At 41.9% G+C, this 23660-nt stretch overlaps 1 protein-coding gene across 2 annotated transcripts in view; it reads left to right on the top strand.

Annotated features, from left to right (window-relative positions):
* Positions 1-23660, top strand: part of LOC145351961 (F-box/WD repeat-containing protein 11) — a 193331-nt gene that overhangs the window by 6313 nt on the left and 163358 nt on the right. The window contains exon 2 of one of the 2 annotated variants that reach the window (XM_080201795.1): positions 21979-22080. The exons of the other annotated variant lie outside the window; for it this stretch is intronic. Coding sequence (XP_080057921.1) covers positions 21979-22080 — 102 coding nt within the window. The remainder of the gene's footprint in view (positions 1-21978; positions 22081-23660) is intronic. 2 annotated transcript variants of the gene reach the window in all.

Genomic DNA, 23660 nt, shown 5'->3' with positions numbered 1-23660 from the left:
GGCCAATCTTGAACAACCAAGAGCAGCCTAAGTATGACCCATTGCGTGTATGCCCCTGGTTGGACAACAAGGTGGACTGACTTAAAACCTGTGAATGAAAAGAGAAAAAACGTTATCACACCATATCCATTTACCTTACCAGGGACGCCCCAATACTAATGAAACTTATTTAAAACAATCTTCTATATCCACCCATCTCCAACCCACTCATATGCCTGTCTAAGTTACTCTTAAACAACTCTAGCGTGCTTGCCTCCACCACCTTACTTGGCAGAGCATTCCATACCCCCGCTACCCTCTGTGTGGAAAAACCTCCCTCTAATACCTGTGGTATACCTCCACACCCCCCCCCCCCACCTTAAGCCCATGGCCCCTCGTACTGTGTCCCTCTATCATAGGAAATAGCTTACCTCTGTTTACTCTATCTATACCCTTCATAATCTTATATACCTCTATTAGATCCCCCCTCAGTCGCCATCTTTCAGGGGAAAAGAGCCCCAATTTGTTCAACCTTTCCTCATAAGCCAGTCCTTCCATACCAGGCAACATCCTGGTAAACCTCCTCTGCTCTCTCTCCAGAGTCTCCACGTCCTTCCGGTAGTAAGGTGACCAGAACTGGACGCGGTATCTAAATGCGGCCTAACCAACGTTCTATACAACATTAACATTAGACTCCAGCTCTTATATTCTATACCCCTTCCTATAAAGGCTAACATACCATAGGCTTTCTTCACAACCTTCTCCACTTGTACTGCCACCTTCAAAGACTTGTGCACTTGCACCCCCAGGTCTCGCTGCGATTCTATACTCCTTATGGGCTTACCCTTTATCATATAACTCCCCCCCCACATTATTCCGGCCAAAATGCATCACCTCACACTTATCCGGATTAAACTCCATTTGCCATATATCTGCCCAATATACCAGCCTATCAATATCCTGTTGTATTGCCAGACACTGCTCCTCACTGCCTGCCAATCCAGCCATCTTGGTGTCATCAGCAAATTTGCTGATCACACCACTTACTCCCTCTTCCAAGTCATTTATATACAGTACAAAGAGAAGAGGTCCCAGTACTGAGCCCTGCGGCACACCACTAGTGACGGACCTCCAGCTAGAAAAGGACCCCTCCACTACTACTGTCTCCTCTTTGCAAGCCAGTTCTCAACCCATCTAGATACCTGGCCACGTATCCCATGAGCCTTAATCTTTTCTACCAACCTACCATGAGGGACTTTGTCAAATGCCTTACTGCAATCCATATAGACGACATCAACGGCTCGTCCTTCGTCGACCGTTTTTATCACCTCCTCAAAAAATTCTACCAGATTCGTGAGGCAAGACTTCCCCTTTACAAAGCCATGCTGCGTATCCTTAATTAGATCGCAACGCTCTTAAGTGCTCATACATCCTATCCCTAAGAATCCTCTCCATCAACTTGCCTACTACTGACGTCAAACTCACCGGCCTATAGTTACCCGGGTTATCCCTCCTACCCTTTTTAAACAACGGTACCACGTTCGCTATCCTCCAGTCCTTTGGGGCCTCACCTGTGTCCAAAGAAGAGACAAAGATTTGCATCAGAGGCCCAGCAATCTCATCTCTCGCCTCCCTAAGAAGCCTAGGATAAATGCCATCGGGCCCCGGAGATTTATCAGTTTTAATGCTACCTAAAAGCCCTAACACTACTTCCCTCTTAATCGATAGATCTTTCAATTGGTCTACTGCTCCCTCAATCACCATACCAGACATCAAGCCCCTCTCCTTCGTGAATAACGATGCAAAGTATTCATTCAGGATCTCCCACATTCCCTCAGACTCTAAGCACAATTCCCCTCGTCTGTCCCTGAGAGGACCGATTTTTTTCCCCTAGCCACCCTTTTGCTCCTAACATAGGAGTAAAACGCCTTTGGATTTTCCTTAATCCTACCTGCCAAAGCCATTTCATGCCCCCTTTTTGCCCTCCTAACTCCCCTTTTGAGATCCCTCCTACTCTCTCTGTACTCCTCCAACGCTCTCTCCGTTCCCAGCTGCTTAGACCTGACATACGCCTCTCGTTTCTTCCTAACCAGGTCTTCTATATCTCTAGTAATCCACGGCTCTCTAATCCTACCTTTCCCATCCTTCCTCCTAACCAGCACATGCCTTTCCTGCACCCATTGTGTTAAGGGATAGGGCTGGGGTGGACCTTGGTAAGGTGCTCTGTTAAATCAAATCAGACTCTATGGGCTGAATGGCTTCCTTTTACACTAGGGATTCTATGATTCCATGTAGGACTTACTTTGAGGATCGGTTCAGCCTATATCCAGTGGAATTTAGAAGACTGAGAGATGATCGTATTGAAGCATCTAGGATCCTGAGGGAATATTTCCCTTTTGCAGGAGCGCCTAGAACTAGGAACATAGTTAAAAATAAGGGGCTGGCCTTTAAGACAGATGAAGAGGATTTTTCTGTCAGATGGTCCGTTAGTTTGTAGAATTCTCCTCACCAGAGAGTAATGGAGGCAAGGTCTTTGAAGATTTTTAAAGGCTGTCTGTTTATATGCTTGACTAACAAGGGGGTTAGAGGGTGTTGGTAGAGAGGAAAGTAGAGGCCACAACCGTGACTTTATTGAATGCTGAGCAGGCTAGAGACCTACAAATTTGTATGACCACCTATCAGTAGTACTTCATTGGTTGTAAAGCACATTGAGATGGCAAGTGACCATGAAAAACACTATACAAGTGCAAGCCATTTTTCTTTGTGGAAAGTTCAATGCTTGGTCGTGGTCTTTGTCAAAAGAAGATTATTTTCCTCTCCGTCTAGGGACCTGGTAGGTTTGTCAGAAATGGTAATGCCATAGTAATTTTTGATGGGGATTTGGATAACTGATTCACACATGCATGGGGAAAGGATAGGGAGATGGGGCTCAAATAGATCTTTTTTTAAAGAGTTAATGGGCTGAATGACTTGTCAAATACTATGCTGGTCTGCTCTCTGCTTAAAACAAAACCTCTGTTTCCTATGAGTATACGATTTAATTTTCCACTGATTGTTCATTTGTATTAATTTTGTTGGCATGGTCACTTGCATTTTTTGAACTTTTAATCCCCTAATGTGTAGTATGAAGGTATAAGATGTAGCTGAAGTGACATGAACATTAGAAATAGGAGTAGGCCATCTAGCCCTTCGAGTCTGCCCTGCCATTCAATAAGATCATGGCTGATCTGAAGTGGATTAGTTCCACTTTCCCGCTTTCTCCCCTTAATTTCCCTATCAGAATTACCTATCTACCCATGACTTAAATTTATCTTAAACATCCCAGGTTTGATTCCAGATCTGTGCTGAGTTTTAAATAATAAGGGACATTGATGGTGTCCTTCACATATACAGAACCATCAAGGTTTACAGTGTGAGAGTGAGGATATTTTCACATATACACACAGAGGTGAAGCTGGCCTATCTAGTAACCTACTTAAGGAGAGTCCACTGTTAAAACTTAGAATCCCTCCGTGAAGAAGGAGCAGACTTTGGCCCATCAAACCTGCACCAATAACCATCCTACCCTGGCCTATCTCCATACCCACATGTATTTAACCCTGCTAGTACCCCTGATGCTAAGGGGCAATTTAGCATGGCCAATCCACCTAACCTGCACATCTTTGGACTATGGGAAGAAACTGGAGCACTTGGAGGAAACCCACACAGATGGGGAGCGTGTGCAAACTCTGCACAGTCACCCAAAGCTGGAATTGAACCCTGGTCCGTGGCGCAGAGAGGTGGCAGTGCTCACCACTGTGCCATCCATGCCTCATAAACTTGCTACTTAAAGTTCTTGATTTTATTGACCAGTAGTCCAGGGGGCTTGAATAGTCTTCCATGTAATTGATGAAGGGTCTTTCTTAATCTATTTTGTACCCAAGAGACTCAATTACTTTCAACCAGAATCTTTGGAACAACCCTATTCTGTGTCTTCAGGGCATGAGAGGAGGAACGTTCTGCAAAAAAACTGAAGAGAATGAGGTTTCATGATTTAATTATTGTTCAAGATATTCTCCATCCAAGTGCGAGCTGAGTCTAGTCGACTGGACTTTAGCTGCACTTTTTAGTTAATGAATCCTGTTGCACAATTCTGAATCACTTCCAAGCTACTGTTGGTATTTTACAAATATTCTTTTACTGGTGCAAATGGTAATTTTACTGATCTCTTGGCTAACTATGCCTGCCATGTTTGCCTTGTTGGACGGGACTGTATCAACAAAATTCCTGCTTCTGTCTTTCTGCTGAAACACTAGAATTTGGTGTGAAATTTGGAGCAGTAGTAGGATGTGAATTGCTTCTCATCAGTTGGGCAAGAAGGCATTTTGAGAGGAAGGGAGACTGCATCTGGAATTAGGAAAAGCATGGCTCTGCAGTTAAGAATAGAGTGGTACTTGCATTGTTGCATCTTCACTTGTCTCTGCCTCCAAGTGTTTTGTATAATGTATAATGTTGCATGGGCAGATGAAACAGCCATTTTATGCAAGCAATGACTGACAAATATCAGTGAGATATAGGAACAGTTATGTTTTTGAAATGTTGGTTGAGGGACGCATTGGCCACAACAAAGAGAGAACTTGCTTCAGTAAACAATGACGTAAGATTTTCAAAGCCTACCTGGTCAACCTGCACCTTGATTTAATATATATCTATGAGGATGGTGTATTTAGTTGGTGTTCAAAATTAGATGGAACGTTCTGGAAAACACAGTGAGGCTATCCTAACAGAACAGTGGAACATACTGGAGGGACTCGCATCTCTGACAGTGCAGACTCCTACAAATACTGCTTTGGTAGACAGCCAACATCATGTATTTGAGGGCTAGAACTTCTTGAGCCAGAGGCACAGTTACTGCCAAGTTGTTAGAAAAGGTCACCTGGCCTCAAAACATCAGCTCTTTTCTCTTCTTACAGATGCTGCCAGACCTCCTGAGATTTTCCAGCATTTTTTCTTTTGGTTTCACATTCCAGCATCCATGGTAATTTGCTTTTATTTAGAAAGGGCATTTTGATGGTTTTATTTTTAGATTAGCTCTAAACCTGATAGATCAAAAAAAGGAGCTCTGATGAAGGATCATTCTGACTTGAAACATTGGCTCCTATGCTCTCTCCACAGATGCTGTCAGACCTACTGAGATTTTCCAGCATTTTCAGTTTTAGATCAGTCTCCTCCAAGGTTTCGGTAATGGACTGGATTTCAGTGTCATGTTAGCCAGAACAACATGAAAGGAATTACTGTCCACCTGAGTTCAGGGCACAGAGAATGAGTTATTTTCCCTGATTGCTATCCAGTCATGAGAGGAGGAAGGTATATCAAAAATAAATGAAGAGAATGTAGTTGCCAGCAAGTACATAGGTGGGAGGGTATTGGGTGCAGGCAGGTATGGACCTTGCTTTAATACTCTGTATATTTGTAAAATCTAGTATTACTCTGCTTACACATGATGAGGCTGACATTCAGTGAAATGGAAGTAAACTTCCATTTGAGAAGTAAACTGGAAACAAATGCAAAGATCTGAAACATTCAGAGATGACAAAGTTTAGAAAGGGAAATTATAATTTGGCGATTTTTTAATAAAAATACAAGCCAGATATGTTACCAGTTTGCTTTTTGAGAACAGTACTTATCCACATGCTCCAATTCCAGATCCCCTTCTGTTAACTTGGAAGCTGTAAGAAAGAATCAGGAAAGATTATTTTGTTAATTGTGCATGTTTTGTAGTGTGACCGCTGCTAATGGATTAACAGCCTGATCCTCTTCCCAACAAGCACTTTGCACCTTGAAATTAGATACCATAACATACTTGCATTTCGTCTCCTGACACCACATCCTTCATTGACATAAACAGATAAATGTAAGATGGCATTACTTGTATGTCCCTGCAAAACATGTTTAAAATAACACATTTGTGTTATATTGTAAATTAATTCCACCTATGTCATAAGGTTCAGTTGGTACCTGGGTGTGGTTAGCTGATCTTGGTCTCCCCTAATTAACTTTGTTGTTCATGAGCAGTTTTCCTCATTGTAAAATCCTTGCGTCTGGGCATGAGATAAAAGCAGAACTGTCACATACTGATCTCAAATAACAAAAAGCCACTTCAATCACTGAGGAGATGGGCATGGAGCTGTCCTCTTGATTCTCATCACAAAAGCTGGATATGAGGGCTAAAAAAGTTTCCTCGTGATTCAGCAGTTGACTTCAACCTGTGTCTTCCAGTTATTAACCCTTCTGCCACTGCACATGGTTTCTTTATTTACGGCTTCAGAATGATTCATGATATCAAATGTCTTCTGAACTCATTCTGATCTGTGCAGGACAGCATTAGCTTCTACAATCTCTGCATATAGCTAGAAAATCTATTCTCCTTCCTGTGCGAGGCTTTGCCATCCTTCTTAAGCTATGGTGCCAAGAATTGAACATTATACTTCAACTGAGGCCTAACCAGTGATTTGTAAAAGCATAACTTTGTGTTTTTATGCCATCTCTACTAATATAGCCAAGGCTGCTGTATGATTTTTTTTATAAGTCTTACGACTAGGATTTTTGTACAAGCACCCTAGGTTTCTAAGTTCACCCTATTCAAAATTATACCATTTAATTAACCCTGCCGTTTTTCATCCTTCCTACCAAAATATATGCACTTCTCTGTATTAAATTTCTGCCCAGTTCACTAATCTCTGTCCTCCAAGTTTGTTACCATCCTCATTATTTACTACCTTTCCAAGTTTTGTATTGTCAGAAAACTTAGAAATTATTTCCAGTGCACCCACATTCAGGTCATTAGTAAATATCGAAAAGAGCAGTGGGCCAAATATCGACCTTGGGGAACATCAGTGTATGTTTCCTTCTGGTCTGTAAAACAACTGTTTGCCTTTTCTTGCTGCTTTCTATCTCTTAGTGTTGCTCTCGCTGCACCTTTCACCCCATGGATTGTAATTTTGTCAAACACCTTTTTGAAAGTCCATACGTGCAACATTGATTGTTCTACCCTCATCCACTCATTCCATTATATCATTAAAATTTTTGACGCATTATTAGTGCACACTTTGCCTTTTAAGAAATCTATGCTGACTGGGGCCCATACATTTGGAAATGGCAGTTAACCTGTTATTGGGTTGTAGCTTGTAAGTTTTCCCCACCACTGATGTTTGGCTGGCTGCCTGTAGATTCCTAGTTTAATCCCCATCTTATCTTTTTAAAATGGGAGTGAAAGTGGTATCCCTCTCAGCTTCTGGATATACTGGGAGGATGAGAATATTGTTTTCGGAGCCATTGCAGTATCTATCCTTAGCAAATTACAATATGTTCCATCTGGGTAACTTTTCTACTTTTGAGGACTCCTAGCCTTTTTACTACATCCTCCATTCATTTTTATCCTATATTACTCATGCTTCCTCCTGTCATGTCATGTGAACAGCATCATTTCCAGTAAAGACAGACGCAAAAGATTCACATCGAGCATGCTCTTTGCCTCCTCAAGATCTGCTTTATTCCTAATAAAGATCACCGTTCCTTTTTGCTGTGTTCATTTTCAAAAGGGGTTTTGATGTTTTGCCCTTTTGATGTTAGTAGTTAATCTAATCTGGTACTTAATTTTCATCCTTCTTATTCCTTTCTTATGATCTGTATGCATTTTATTTCCAGCTTGCTGCTTCACTGTGTTTGCATTATGAGCAACACAATTATAAAATTGTGCAACAAATTCTCATGATGTTGTAGGTGAAGGTTAATAGTGTGTACGTTGAGAAGGGCTTGCACGTTTCTATCATGGGTGTAGTCAATTTCTATCTGGCTTAGTTCTCTTTGGGCATAAGATTGAATATCAGATGCCAGATTAAAATAAATTCAGGAAGTACGTTTATGTAGAAATGAGTTTTGGAGATTATTTTTCCATGGGAGGGTGGTGGGGGAGTGAATGAAAAATGAGAATCGGACCTTGAATTGGAGGTTGGTGGAGGTGAGGGAGAGGTGTAGTCTTTGTGGCCAGGCTCACTACAGAGAGCAGTCATTATTTAGATAGTGTTTTAGTGACAACCTTGCTACTTGATTTGATTTTGATTTTATTATTGTCACATGTATTAGCATACAGTGAAAAGTATTATTTCTTGCGTGCTATGATAGAGCATACAGTTCATAGAGAAAGAAATGAGAGAGTGCAGAATGTAATGTCACAGTCATAGCTAGAGAAAGATCAACTTAATTCAAGGTAGGTCCATTCAAAAGTCTGACGGCAGCAGGGAAGAAGCTGTTCTTGAGTCAGTTAGTACTCAGACTTTTGTATCTTTTTCCTCAACAGAAGAAGGTGGAAGTGTGTGTGTCTGGGGTGGGTGGGGTCCTTAATTATGTTGGCTGCTTTGCCGAGGCAGCGGGAAGTGTAGACAGTGTCATTGGATGGGAGGCACGTTTGCGTGATGGATTGGGCTACGTTCACAACTTTTTGTAGTTCCTTGTGGTCTTGGACAGAGCAGGTGCCATACCAAGTTGTGATATAGCCAGAAATAATGCTTTCTTTGGTGCATCTGTAAAAGTTGGTGAGAGTTGCAGCTGACATGCCAAATTTCCTTTGTCTTCTGAGAAAGTAGAGGCATTGGTGGGCTTTCTTAACTATAGTGTTGGCATGGGGGGGACTAGGACAGGTTATTGGTGACCTGGACACGTAAAAACTTGAAGCTCTTGACCCTTTCTACTTTGTCCCGTTGTGTACACTACACTTCCTGAAGCCGATGACAATCTTCTTCGTTTTGTTGACATTGAGGGAGAGACTATTGTCGCCACACCAGTTCTCCAGATTCTCTATCTCATTTCAGGAAATGCATGAGTTTGTGTCTATCAACAAATTCTTTGAGTTTCCCTGTTTATCTTTTTGAGGTGGTAGTTAAGGAAACTTCAGTTCTTGGTGAAATTGCTACCACAGGTTCTTTTAATAGGCAGGCTGCTTTAATGTCTGGGCCAAAGGTTGGCTTCTCTTGCAACACAATGCTGCTCTGGTCTGGGTCTTTTGTTAAATCCTCAACTGATTCTTCAAGCCACACTTTCTGACAATGCAAAAAGATGAATCCTGCAAGCAAAACTGTACTCTACAGACAATAATCACCATTCAAGTTGCTTTTTTAAAAAAATTCATTGTTGTGATATGAGCATCGCAGGTTCAACCAGCGTTTATTGCCCATCCCTAGTTACCCTTGAGAAGTTGATGGTCAGCTGCAATTTTGAGTCGCTGCTGTGTAGGCACACTCAGTGCTATTAAGGAGGGGGTCCTAGGATTTTGACCCAGTGACAATGAAGGAGCAGTGATATATTTCGAAGTCAGAATAGAATGCGGTTTGGAGTGGAACTAAGTGTGCGCACGTGCATGTGTGTTGCCTTGTCCTTCTACCTGGTAGAGGCCGCGAATTCAGAAGGTGCTGCCGAGGGTGTCTTTGTGAGTTGCTGCAGTGCCCCTTGCAGATGGTGCACACAGCTGTCACTGTGTAGGTGTGGAGTGAGGGAATGTTGAACGTGCTAGGTGGGTCGTCAGTCATTTGGCTGCTTTGCCCTGGATGGTGTTGAGCTTGAGTGGTGTTGGAGCTGTACTCATCCAGGCAAGTGGAGAATATTCCATTGCTTTCCTGACTTGTACCTTGTAGATGGTAAGTAGATTTTGGGGGAGTCTGGAGGTGAGTTACTCACTGTAAAACATGCTTAAATTGAATTGGCTGATTCTGTGATGCCTGGATTTCAGTAGTATGCCAAGTGGTAGCACTTCTGATTGAAGATGGTTTCAAATGTCATCTTTGTCTTTTGCATGGACATGTTGGATTCTGCCATCATTGCTATATGTGGAACTGCCCCTTTCTGTTTCTTTAACCACCAACATTCATGTCCAGAAGTGGCAGAGCTGCAGAGCTTCAAGCTGTTCTGTTGATTGTGGGATTGCTTGGCTTTGTTTATTTCATGCTGTTTTCCATGTTTGAGACTTCCCCCAAAGCCTGTCAACCATCTAGAAGGCGCAAGTCAGGAATGCAATGGAATATTCTCCACTTAGCTTTACTAAGTTGACACCTCATTGTTAGGTGTGCATGATGCTGCTCCTGGTATCCTTTCTTGTACTGTTCATTGAACTAGGGTTGGATCCTAGGTTTAATGGTAATATTTGAGTGAGAAATATGCTATGAAGTACAGATTGGGGTTGAATGGATATCTGCTGCTGCTGATGGCCCACAGTGCCTCATAAATTGCCAGTTTTGATTTGCTGGATTAGATCTGAATCTATCCTATTTAGCATGGTGGCACAAAACATGGTGAAGCATGTTTTCAGTGTGATGTTAGGGTTTCATCGCCACAAGGACTGTGCAGTGGTCACTCCTACGCGTACTGTCATGAACAGACACATCTGTGACATATCGTTTAGTGAGGATGAGCTCAAGTAGGTTTTCCCAGTCATGTTGATTGCCTCAGGCCCAGCATGGCAACCGTGACCAGCTTGGCCAGCAATAGTGCTGTCAAGATACTTTTGGTGATGAGCCTCACAGGGTAAGTTCTGTACCCTTGCCACTCGTTACCTCTGTCCACTGGTGTTTAACATGGTGGAGTACCAATTCATCACCAGATGGTTTGGTAATCAAGAGACTTTCTTACTCATGTTTGATCTGATCAAAATGTTGAAGACTTCCAGCGCCACACTGCCCCAGCTGAACATACTGTGCTGCCACTTCTGAATTTGTCCTGCTGATAGAACAGGGCATCCGTAAGGATGGTGATGCCTTGAATATAGTTAAGCTCACTGACTCATGCCTAATGGACAATGTCAGGCTGTTGCCTGAATTAAGTCTGAGGTACAGTTCTCCCACATTTACGCATATCCCCAAATGTTGATGAGGAGAACTTTGGCTGAAAGAGTGGGGTTTGCCTTTTTTGTTTCTAAGGTGAGGTAATAGAACCAGGTGGCTTTCAGAGGGTGAATAAGAGTCAAATACTTTGCTGTGGCTCAGGAGCCGCTTGTAAGCCAGACCATGTAACGATCCTTACCTAGAGACAATAGTGCAAGTTTATTAATCTCATGATAGTTACTGCAGTTAGCAGTTTATTCCAGATTTATTAATGAATGGAATTTAAATTTTCCCACCTGTCGTGGTAGGGTTTGAATGCGTGTTGTGGCAGGATTTGAAAGCATGTCGTGGAGTATTAGTCTAGGCCTCTGGAGTGGTTCAGTAACATTAATATATTGCTACCATTCCCACTGCACCCTGTTTCACTCTGGTATTGTTTGAATATGAAGTCTCAACATCTTGAAGAATCAGGATTTTGATTTTTAACAAATGTTGAGTGTTTACCATCTGAAGAAACCTCTTTTGAGCCACTGTTGCAACCTGTATTCAGGGCACGAGTAATGAGTCAGATTAATGTTTGTATCTCTTTCACACAAGGGACACCACCATGGATTCTGGGCACTGGTGTGACATTTGTACCTGGTCAGCCATTCCACTTGGGATACTAAACTGAGGTGGTACTGGAGGCAGTAGGTAGAAGAGTGTCTAAAACGGGGATATGATTGTATCATCACTAAATCCGATGGGGGAATTCAGGAGAATCTCCATTATCCATAGAGCAGGAGAATGTGGAACTCTTTCCCACAGAGTTCGTGGTGAATCACATAGATACATTTGGGAGGAAAGATATGCTGGCAGGATGAGGTCAGTAGAAAGAGTGTCACATGTAGCATTTACAGCTCACAGACTATCTGTGCCGGATAGCCTGTTTCTTTGCTGTAAATTTTGTCAACTTGATAGAAACTGAAAATGGCAACTGACAATTCCATCCTGTATTTGGAGAAACTCACCCTGAGCTGCATCTATTTGGAATGTCTAAAACCCCTCCCTCGTGTAGTCTTGTAAGAACAGGAGTAATGAGCAGTCAAAGCAGCCAGGTTATAGAAATTATGAAAGGATGCTGTGAATAAGAAAAGAATAATGTCTGTTCAAAGGCTGAAAGTAGGGGGCATATCTCCAAGGCTGTTTGTTGTCAGTGGGTGTTGTTTTTGCTGGTGTTCACACATTGTCATACGATATAACCAGAGGGATCTTGTCTTGTTGCGGGACATAGTGCTTTTCAACTGATAAACCACTGCTGACAAGACCAAGTGCTGCTGGAGATCAGGGTAAGTAGCGCCTCTGCCACTCGGGTAAGCTGCGGGTCAGGGCTGTGTACTGGCGAGCTATGGCCTCAGGGTTTCTTCTTTAAGCTGTTCTCTTAAACTCTCATTCATTATTCATAAAAAGACAGTTATGTGAAACAGGCAGGTAGTCAGTGATGTCTGTAATAGCCCTTGTATTGGCAGGGAAGCAAGGGCTTTTTACATGTGAGTATATAATTCCTGTTAAAAATCTTAAAATGGCAGCTTTTCATCCTTGCAACATTTTTAAAAATGACTGGGATTCCTGTTTAAAGCAAATCATCTCGACAGACCAAGAAGGTGCTTGGTGCAGAGTTAGCTGGAGCGTTATAATGAGATTACAGAAAGGGTAATCATGATTGCTCCATTGAATGCTGTCCAGATAGGGATCTAGTGAGAAGCATACCGGATTTCACTGTCACGGTCCCACGGTTAAATCATCTGCATTTTCTCGCTGTCCGCATGAGGAATGACCACTTGGTGAATTATTGGAGAATGACAGGGTCCACTGGAAATTGTGATCTCAAATAACAAAGGATATTGGCAAGAAAATGGAGTTGAAGCATGAATCAACTGTATTTTAATTGAATGGCAGAATGGGCTGTGATTTAATGGCTTGTTCCTGTGTTCAAAAGAAGTGTGCAAATTGAAGATGAATTTTAAAGAAACATTTTAGCAATTATGGGAACCTTTTTGCATTTAATTATTTTGCTGCAGTGCTTTTCTGATGATGTACCATGAACTGTGTTATTTAACTTTTATTTCCATGTGTTTTTATTCTGTTTAATTTTGACGCGCTCATTTATTTTTGGCCCCCTTGCTGACAGGACTGGTTTAAGGTTTTGCGGATGGAGGCAAGACCACTTATTAACAACTTTAATCCATGGTCTCTTTCCACTTGAGACTGCAGGCTTGGGTCAGCCTCGTCTGGCAGTTTACATGACCTGTGATCTATCCTTAACATAATCGTAAGGCTCTCAATTCTTTCTGTGTATTTGAAAATGTTTTATCTATGCAACATGTTATATTGTCTAGTTTTGTCTCAAAATCCTGAGCAAAATTTGTCCCATGGCCCGTCATCCAGACAGCAGTCAGTAGACAAGCTCCGAAAACCTTTAATCTAGTCTATTTTTCATACTAACATTAAAAGTATGACTAAAGACTGGAATTCAAGATTCATGCCTCAAATTAAAATTATTTTTAGGGTATTGCATGCTCGTAGCATTTGAAAATAAATTCATGCAAACTATTTGCCCAGAATGAATGAATTCAATATTTAAAATTCATATGTATAGTTTTTGAGAGAACACAAATGCATAATTTTAAGTTGAAAGGTTTCTTTAGTGAAGGCTTTAATTTGGGACTTCATTAATATATTTTGTAGGTTTTCTTGTTTTTCTCCTGAGGATTCTTTGACCATGTTGTGCTTCAGTGTCCTTTGCGCGAGACACAAAACAACTGCTGCTTTGCCCAAGTGGTGGTGGTTCTTCTGAGAATGCAGACATTGGGTTCAACACGTAACCCATCATAGCTGAGCCTGTTCCATTCTTGTTCAGCCTGTATGCAAGTACTTTTCATCAGGGTCACCACACAGAAATTAAGAATCAGCCTGATTCTCTTTTTCTCATACCCTTCAACTATTCCCCTTCAAAGGATACCAAGGTGCGAACTGCTGCCCTCTGAATTCATCCAAATCTACAAAGTGGGACTAAAACACAGAAACCATCAGTCTCTTGTCTGCCTGCCTTCTTCAAGAAATCCTTTCATCCACATTTTAAGAATAAGTGCTCTTATCTTGGTGCGATGAGCTCTGTCTGGAAATATTTGGTGTATGTATTGGGCAAATTAGGAATCATAAGTTATTGATTTTCTGTGCACTGTCTTGTACTGGAATTCTTTGCTGTGTGATATCAAGCTTGGACAAGTGAAAAGACTACCAAAGAAATTGCTATGTTTTGTCCCCACCAATTCTGTAAAAACATGGGCGTGGGGCCAGTGTTGATGATGACAGAGTATGATATAGAATCTGGTCAGTTCACCCACCTGTCAGTGTTCATCCTGCACATCCTTTGGATCTAATGAGATCCATCAAAGATCCCAAAAGACAGTATCGTCCCAGGCTAGCCGCAAGGACTCCTGCCGTCTATGGCAAAGTCTGCAAGATGTAACGGGCTTCAAGACGCTGGTTCCAACGCACCCCTTCCTGATGAGCTCAATGCGTTCTATGCCCGTTTTGAGCACGCCCTACGTCCTGGAAACCTTGGATGAACCTATATCGAGGTCACTATTGCAGATGTCAGAGCAATCTTCTTGAAGGTCAGTCCACGGAAATCAACTGGCTTGAATGGGGTAAACACAGTAAGAAGTTTCACAACATCAGGTTAAAGTCCAACAGGTTTATTTGGTAGTTAACGCCACAAGCTTTCGGGGCTCTGATCCTTAGTCAAGTGTTTACCCCAGTTCGATGCCGGCATCTCCACATTTTGAATGGGGTATCCAAGCATGCACTTAGATCCTGTGCGGATCAGCTGGCGGGTGTATTCACACATTTCTTCAACCTCTCTTTACACCAGTCCGGGGTCCCTATCTGCTTCAAGAAGACAACCATCATCCCAGTTCCACATGTCTTCAACCTCTCTTTACACCAGTCCGGGGTCCCTATCTGCTTCAAGAAGACAACCATCATCCCAGTTCCAAAGGAAAGCCAGGCAGCATACTTTTGATGACTATCGTCTGGTGGCTTGACATCCATCATTATGAAGTGCTTTGAAAGGTTAGTCATGGCACAAATCAATTTTAGCCTCCTAGACTGCCTGGATCCACGACAGTTTGCCTACTGCTGCAACAGGCCCACAGCCTGGCCCTGCACTCAACCCTCGAACATCTCGATAAACAAAGACACCTATGTCAGACTCCTATTTATTTAGTACAGCTCAACCTTCATTATTCCTACGAAACCCGTCTCCAAACCCCGTGGCCTGGGCCTCACCACCTCCCTCTGCAACTGGATCCTGAACTTCCGAACCCGCAGATGACAATCAGTAAGGATAGGCAGCATCTCCTCCACAATCATCCTCAACACTGATGCCTCACAAGGCTTGTTCTCAGCCCCTACAACACCCCTGTCTGTCTATGACTATGTGGCCAAATTCCCGTTCAACTCGATTTTCAAGTTTGCTGATGATACCACCGCAGTGGGTCAAATCTTAAATAGTGACAAGATGGAGTACAGGAATGAGAAAGAGAATCTGGTGAACTCGTGCAACAACAGTAATGTCTCCCTCAATGTCAACAAAATGAAGGAGGTTGCATTTGACTTCAGCAAGCATGGTGGAGAACATGCCCCTGTCTACATCAATGGGGACAAAGTAAAAATGGTTGAAAGTTTCAGGTTTTTAGGTGTCCGGATCACCGCCAACTTGTCCTGGTCCCCCCCACGCTGACAGTATAGTTAAGAGAACCTACTAACGCGTCTACTTTCTCAGAAGACTAAGGAAATTTTGCACGTCAGTTTTGATTCTCTCCAGTTTTTACAAATGCACTATTAGAGAGAATTCTTTCTGGTTGTGTCACAGTTGCTGGTACGCTTCCCAAGACCGCAAGAAACTTTGAATGTAGCCCAATCCATTACACAAACTAGCCTTCCATCCATCGACTCTGTTTACACTTCCTGCTGCCTCAGCAAAGCAGCCACCATAATTAAGGACCCCATGCACCCTGGATGCACACTCTTCCACCTTCTTCCATGGGGAGAAAGATACAAAAGTCTGAGGCCACGTACCAACCGACTCAAACAGCTTCATCCCTGCTGCCATTAGACTTTTGAATGGACCTACCTCGCATTATATTGATCTTTCACGACTCCCTAGTTATGACTGTAATACTACATTCTACACTCTCTCCTTTCCTTCTCTGTGAATGGTATGCTTTGTCTGTATAATGCGCAAGAAGCAATACCTTTCACTGTATGCTAATACATGTGACAATAACAAATCAGAAACATTAACCAAGTTTCACCCTTTCCCAATATTCCTTTAATCCTTTTTTCCTTCAGGTCACCACCAGTGTTGTCTAGACTTGCTTTCAGAACATTTTGTTTTCTTTTTGTCAGTGCTCCCTCATTGTATCGAAGCTTCAGGGGCTGAGATGCTGCGCTCCATAATTGCTCCTCATGAGCTGTTTAAGTCTGGTACTCCTCGTGCACATATGCAAATGGACATTAGCATGGTGCTATGAAGCAGAGATTAATTCCCCACTCTGAGAACTCACACCACCACCCAAAGCTTGCCTCATAACGTGTTAAAAATGTTTGAGAAGTAGTATAATCTGCTCTTCAGCAACTTTTTGTGGTTAAATCAAAAATAATTACCAGAGACTCTCGTTTAAAATCAACAAATAACATTTTATTGTCTAACAGTGAACAGATTAACTAAACTATTAACAAACCAAATAAGCACTATTCTAATGGAATGCTGTTTAGATAAATACAATTCCCACTTGTTAAGAAAAAGAATAGAATTTTTAATTGCTCTCTAAATTGCAATCAGGCTTGGCATCTTGCAGCATCTTCTGTCTTTGCTCTCTTCGCTATTGAGACGAGACTTTCTTTTAAGACATAAATGCAGCTATGAGAGCCAGCAAATCTGTGTCTGGATCTGAGAGTGGTGGCAGGTGCTTTTCCAGTTTGTGCCCCCATCTCTTATACCTGTGATGACGTATCAGTATTTCCCACAATATGAATGGTTTTCAGGTTACGAAAACATCAATTTCAAATCTAATAGGTTGCTGGTTGCTAAGTGCCTAATTTAGACTAAAATTCAAAAACAGCCTGTTGTCTTGGCAACACTGCTGTTTGGCCTTTGATACAATGTTTCAGCCTGTGTACTAGCACCATATGCACCTGCATTTTTAACTTTTTAAACACAGCAAAACACTGCTTTTTAAAAGGGACCAAGCAATACTTTCACCTCTTAGCACTTTACAGTTTATTTTGTTTACAGCCTGTTACACTACCTCTTCATCCCCATCTTGAATGATGCTGTTGACTCTTCGGGGGGGTGTTTAGGTGCCTGCCCTTACATGCAATGTCTGATTGTGAATATCAGTATGGGGAGACAGTGGTGTAGGTGGTGTTGCATACTAGGTGTCTACCCTTGTGCAATGCTCAGTTGTAAATATCAGCATGGGGAGGTAGTGGTATTGTCGCTGGATTAGTAATCCAGACACCCAGGGTAAGAATGGAGACCTAGGTTCAAATCAACGTTGGCAGATGGTGAAATTTGAAATCAGTTTATAAAAAAAAAAGTCTAATGATGACCACAAAATGAGTGCCATAAAAAGCTGTTTGGTTCACTCATGCTCTTTCAGAAAGGAAATCTGTCATCCTTATTTGGCCTGGCCTACACGTGATTCCAGATACATAGCAATATGGTCTTAAATACCCTTCGAAATGGGATGGACAATAAACGCTGGCCCAGTCAACAATGCCCACATCCGTAAATAAATAATACTATTTAAACATTGGGAAAGATTAGAATTGTGTCCGAGCATGTGCTGCTTAGTATCTCTTGGCCATTTGAGATATTTCTAAATCAGGAGAAATGAAATTACTTTTAGCATAGTTTTGCCACTTGAGTTGCGAAGAACTAAGCAGTTGGGATCTTGCGACTTTGTCGAGCTCAGTTATCACGTGTGCCGGATTCCAACAAAGTCTCAAATGTTTCTAACCCCTTCATCCCAAACTGACTAATTGTTCTGAAATTATCCATTTTGAATGGCCTGTATGAAAGAGCGGCCTCATGCTCACCTGTACAAACAGTTCACTTATGCTGTTTACCTTGCAGTCTGGCAGCTCCCTGATCAAATAGTCAGGTGGATTGAAAGCTGGGGTTTATTTAGTTAGTTTGAGTTGGAAGGACAGATATCACAGCCTCCTGCGGAGATTGCTCAAATGTTACGAAGAGGTATCTGAAAAAATTCTTGGATTCTGGTAAGTAAAGTGAAAACTGACCTAAAGCAAACATTTATGGTGTGTTTTATGAATTTTTTCCACAAGTTAAAAAGTATTTTAGTCTCTTATTTTTGTTTTTAAAAAGGTAATTTTTATTTTTCCGATTTCTATCTAAATGCTGTGCATTATATAGCTTTGCTCATACCACAGTTTAACAGTTACCAGGCCGTGGAACAGCGAACTCTTGAACTTGGAGTCAAAAAGAGAGCTCTTTAGAAAGAGTTGAAGGTTACACATGGTGGGAAGTTGGGATTGAAGGTTATGGTGACCATGCAGAGGAGCAAGGGGAGGGGAGTGTTGGGGGTGTGGGAGAGATTTGAAGGGAAAGGAGGTTTTGAGCAAGGGGGCATAGGGCTAGGCTTCATGGGGATGAAGGTTGAGGGTTGTGATTAAAGTGGGAAAGTGGTTAGCAATATCCACTGGCCATAGAGTACTCTTGTTGAAATGGCTCTATTTCCCTGTGGGAGCAGTTTAATTTGCTGTATGGAATTGTCTGGTTTAAACACAGATTTGAAGCATTATTGAAGTGGAGAGCTTTGCTTTACAGCTTACAGCAACACCCTATGATGCTGTAGTCTCTTGTGTGACTATGGCAACTGATTTTAGATTATATGTGGATGTTAGAAACTAGTTTCAATAGAGATAGAAACAAATATAAACTTTTTGAAGTGGCAGTGTCCCAGAGCATCCCTATTCTCAGCACTGCCCTTGCTATTAATGTATTCTCTTGTGTGTTGACCAGGCTTGCGCCTCATCTATTTGGCATTTCATTCATTCTTGGCCTAATGGGAACATTGGACTGCCTGCTTTAGCCAAAACATGATTGATTTTTGGTGGATTGAATCAACTTGCCTGAGTATCTTGGGGTAATTTGGAAATGACTAATTTCTCTGCAGTTTTTATTTGTTTTCAAAGTGGAATGTTGCTGTTGTGTTGTGTTTTCTTTAGTAAGTGAATGTATGCTCGGTGACAGTAACAATCCCTGCATACTGGGGAGGGGTGCAGAGGGAGAAGAAAATTACCATGAAAGTATATAGAAGTTATAAAATAGGCCATATGGCATAAGCAGCCTGTCAGTGTTTACCAACAGTGCGAGGAAATAGTTTGAATCACATTTATTTACTGTTTCCATATCCCAAATGCTAGAAATCTGAAATAAGAACATAGTGCTCAAAGTACACAAGTTGGGGCAGCATCTGTGGAGAGAGAGTGTTAATGTTTCAGGTTGGATGACCTTTCACCAAAACTGAAGGAAGAGCTTTATGCCAGTAGAAATGGGGAGTGGACCTTGAATTGCATCACACGCTTCTTTGTAGGTGCTTGTTTTAATGGACTTTATGGTTGACTAAGCAGTATGGCAGTGGTGTGATTGGTGATGACTTGAGAATCGAGTGTTTGTTAGTGAGGTGCTGACTGAAGAGGACCATCTTGATGGAATCTTTGAAGTCAATGATAATTTTCTGGCAGCATTGATTCTGTTGCCTCCACGGTTTGAGGGTCAGGCTGATGGAAATAGTAGATCAGACAAGGTGGTGATCAGTCTGTCAGTTGCCAATACCTGTCCATGAAGTACACTAAAATAAGCACCTACAAAGAAGCTTTTGGTCCCTCTACCAGGAAACATGGTTGTTTTTAATCGAACCAGTCACTGTGACATAGAATCCAATTGAGTGCAAGCGCAAAGCCTTCATTTATGGAAAAATTCATCAAAGCCTAAGGGAAAAGCAGCAGCCTTATAGGCACATGAAGGCAGTGGTACCGCATAAAACACAAGACAAAGAAGTGATGGCTAGGAAGAGCTGGAGATCCATCTATTGCCAGTACCTGTAGTGTGGGTAATGTGGAGACCTCTCTGATCCCTTTCTGGCACAATGAAGCCAGTGCCAGCATTTGGACTTTGGTGTCATGAGGTCTTGTGCTCTTCTCATTGGTGGAACAGGGTGTTGGTTATGGCAAGGCCATGTTCTAGATTCAAAAGACTCAGTCGGAGTTTGCTTTCTTTGCCTATCATGCCTTTCCAGAGATTGGTTGGACTAAATCAGTTGGACTAAAACCTGGTGTTGTCTGACTTTTTACTGTGTTTCCAGAGATTTGCATCCTCCCTGACTGGCACGGTAATCTCTGAGGAGGATCAGCCAGCAGGCACTTGCTCAAAGTTGGAATGGAATCTCTCTGTGGCATTGTCTGTTGTCTCAAGTATAGGTGTGTGTGCGCTGATGACAGGAGCATAATGATTCATGGTTAGCGTGAGCTAGGTTGTCATAAGGCGCCACACAAGCTGGGGCATGTTAGTTGACTTGAGGTCACAATTAAGAAAATAAATAGGATACAAGATTAAATTGTTAAATTAGTTGAGTTCAAATACTTAGGCCTGCTAATCGTGGTAAAGCCGTGTTTGGGTTTTGATCAGCCTGCGCTTGTATATAATATTGCTTAGTCCTGTTCAGTGATATAATGGCTACCCAGGTCTTAGAGCAGGAAGAGTAAAGAGATCAGCAAAGAGATTAGAATGACTTGCTGAGTGCTGGTTCTGTAGTCTTCAAGACCTCTGGGTGATCCTAGATGTCATATGGAGTACTTAATGTGGTAGAAAATGTGGTGTAAATCCAAAGCCACATGTTCAGGCACACCAGAGTAAGAGACAAGGTTGTGACAAGTAGGTTTCAGTTAGTGCCAGTAGATGCTGCTTTACAGTGAATGATCAACTACTGCAGTGGATTGCAAAGAGGGATAATTAAGACCAGACACTGAAATTAGTTAAGGCATCAGATGTTTTAATACAAAGGAAGGGTGAGATTAAAATGGGCTGAATGGCTAATCTGTGGGCAGGCTTTTTGAGTCTGACAGCCTTTTCATGTTCCTTAAAAATATTACACTAATTCTAGTTTTCAAAAATATTCCAATGACAGTTTTCAGATGAGTCTCAACAGTGAATGTCGAGAGCTGTCCTCCTGTGGAGAATTAGAAGCCCGAGTGCACTATTCCTCCACCATGTGCATACTCTGCACTTTTTAAAAAAGTCTTTTTAAAGAGGAGCTGAGGCCATTCCAGCTGCTGGCAATTAGTGAAGTTGGTCAACTCGGTTTGATTGAAGTGTGGAACCTCATGAAGTGAGATTTGATCGTAGCTGCAGCGGGAGTTTTATGTATTCATTGGTCATAGAAATGACTGTTTGATTTTTAGGCAGTTATAACTGTTTTTAGAAGTGATTTCCAACCCTGTGTTGGCAACTTGTGTTTTTTTTAAATCAAAACTTTATTGTACATCTATATATTTATCCATATGTTCCCAAGGCACTTTCAAAAGGGAAGTTGATGGTATTTATACAAAGCCTGATTTCCATATATAGTTATTCCAGTGCAGTGCTAGTTTGTAATAAAATGATTACTGAAGGGATTATTTGGTTTTTTTAAAAAAAAGAAATGTTTAAAAAAAAAGTTACTTGTTTAATCATATGTGCTGAGCAGTTGTGAAGTCTTGAAATTAGAATTGAGAAGCTGGAAAAATTTGGGAAGGATGGTCCATCTCTGAAAAAGACATGCCCTTGATGGATTTAATGGCCTTTTGCTTTCCTAATAGTTCTGCGTGATGATTCTACTAGCACTGCACTTTGCTTAGCTAATATATTCATGTGTAACCTTAAACAATTTTCTGAGGGTCAATGCTTATTTCAACTACTTCTTGGAATGCAACCTATGCTTAGTGCTGATAATTGCTAACAAATAAAGCTGTCTACTTCAATGTGATCGTGTCTGGCTTCTAACTGCTTCTCTTCCTTCCTTTTGTTATCCTGCAGTGTTCTGTGCCCAGGTCTTTGTGGCTAGGCTGCTCCAACCTGGTAGAGAGCATGTGCGCACTGAGATGCCTGCAGAGCATGCCCAGTGTCAGATGTCTCCAGGTGCCTTATCTTCTTTACTTACTGTGGTTTTTTTTGTTCTGGTTCTGTGACTGTGTTTGTAACCCTCTGAGTACTGACCAGTTTTAGTCAGGTTGGAGGTTGGACAGTGTTGAGGTTGAGGAGGGAGGGTGAGGGGTTCTCACTGTACGTGCTAATATGCTTCTTTAAAGCTTGAAGCTAAAGTCAGCCTGTGCTGCATTAGCTTACTTTGCCCACAGTGGAGGTAGAGGCACTCTACTTGGTCTCAGTACTCTTGGCTTGGGGTCCCAATCATCATTCTGTAACTATTGCTGGAAAGGGTTCCTTATGTGTATATCAAGTGAGTGTATGACTGGGGGCTTGGCTATCATGCAATCTTTGGCCAAATTGCATGTTGGCTCTTCATTGCCAGATTCATTCATGATCAATTGCAACTTGGTGTTGTATTTGTGTTTGCCTCTGTCTATCCAATGGTGCCTCTGAGACTGGAGGAAGACCTCTAAATAAAGAGAAGAATCATTGAGCTGTGCAGGCTATGGGATCAGTGGGGAGGGCCGATGTGGAGTTTCTTCCAGGTCAGTTTCACTAGCTATATTTGCTGTTAGGCTGGCTGAAGTGGTTGCTGGGGGTTCTATGAATGTTGCTCGGGTGGGTGAGTGGGGCCTGTGGGTGTTACTGGGAGCTGGGGGGAGAGGTCTGTGGGTATTATTGGGTTTTGCTGGTGGGCCCATGGGTATTGCCTGTGTGATTGCTTGTTGCTGAGGGTTGATGTTGCATATCTCATTGAACACCATGCTCTAGGCTGCTTGATGCCATCTGCTCTTCACTTTTTTGTGGTTGGCAGTGAGAATAGGGTAATGATCTGTAGTTTGTAACAGACACTGTAAACTACTTCTTCGATTTTTCCTTCCCATCAAACTAAGATGAGAAACAGTTTACACAGTAACGAGGGGGAAAATTATCTGTAGTGTGTTTAGAGGTGTCCTGATAGAAACCGGGGAGGACAAGGGGCTATTGTTTGTTCCTTGAATAACTAGACTAGGTTTCCCTTTCAGGGACAAAATTTCAGGGCCAAAGAAAATTGTAACAAGCTCAAGCAATCAGTTTAGGCCATTGCAACATGGAAGAGCAAGTCTGAAAAATGAGCTTGGAATATGGAGAGGATTCAAGGTTACAGAGTTCTTCTGCTAAAATGCATGGACCTGAAACTATTTAATCTGTATTGGCATTGGTCTAAATTTAATTCTGTAAGCTATGTTTTGCAGCACTCAGAGGGTTAAATTTATTTATTTTGATAAATCCCGTTTGGCTTTGTTTGTACGGCTTAGTGTTGTGTGTGCTAATGTGTAAATTTATCATGTTCTACAACAATACTAAATGTAAAATTTTGTATGTCTTTGCATGTGGCATGTTTTTATGTCATTTGCTATATAGCTGATGACATTTAGCTTCTGGATTGATAGTGCAGTGTGTACCAGTTAGATTTTACATCCTGTGTTCCCTGGAACAATTGATATAAACTCATTGTGTTATTAGGCCAGTAATGTCAGAAACCTGGTTTGACAGAATGTTGTGGACCAGAAATGTTGGCAAACTTGCAT

This window comes from Carcharhinus amblyrhynchos, chromosome 13 (assembly GCF_965287045.1).
Source record: "Carcharhinus amblyrhynchos chromosome 13, sCarAmb.v2.hapA, whole genome shotgun sequence".
In the NCBI taxonomy this organism is placed as follows: domain Eukaryota; kingdom Metazoa; phylum Chordata; class Chondrichthyes; order Carcharhiniformes; family Carcharhinidae; genus Carcharhinus; species Carcharhinus amblyrhynchos.
Note: the sequence above shows the minus strand (reverse complement) of the source record. Positions and strands in the feature narration are given on the sequence as shown.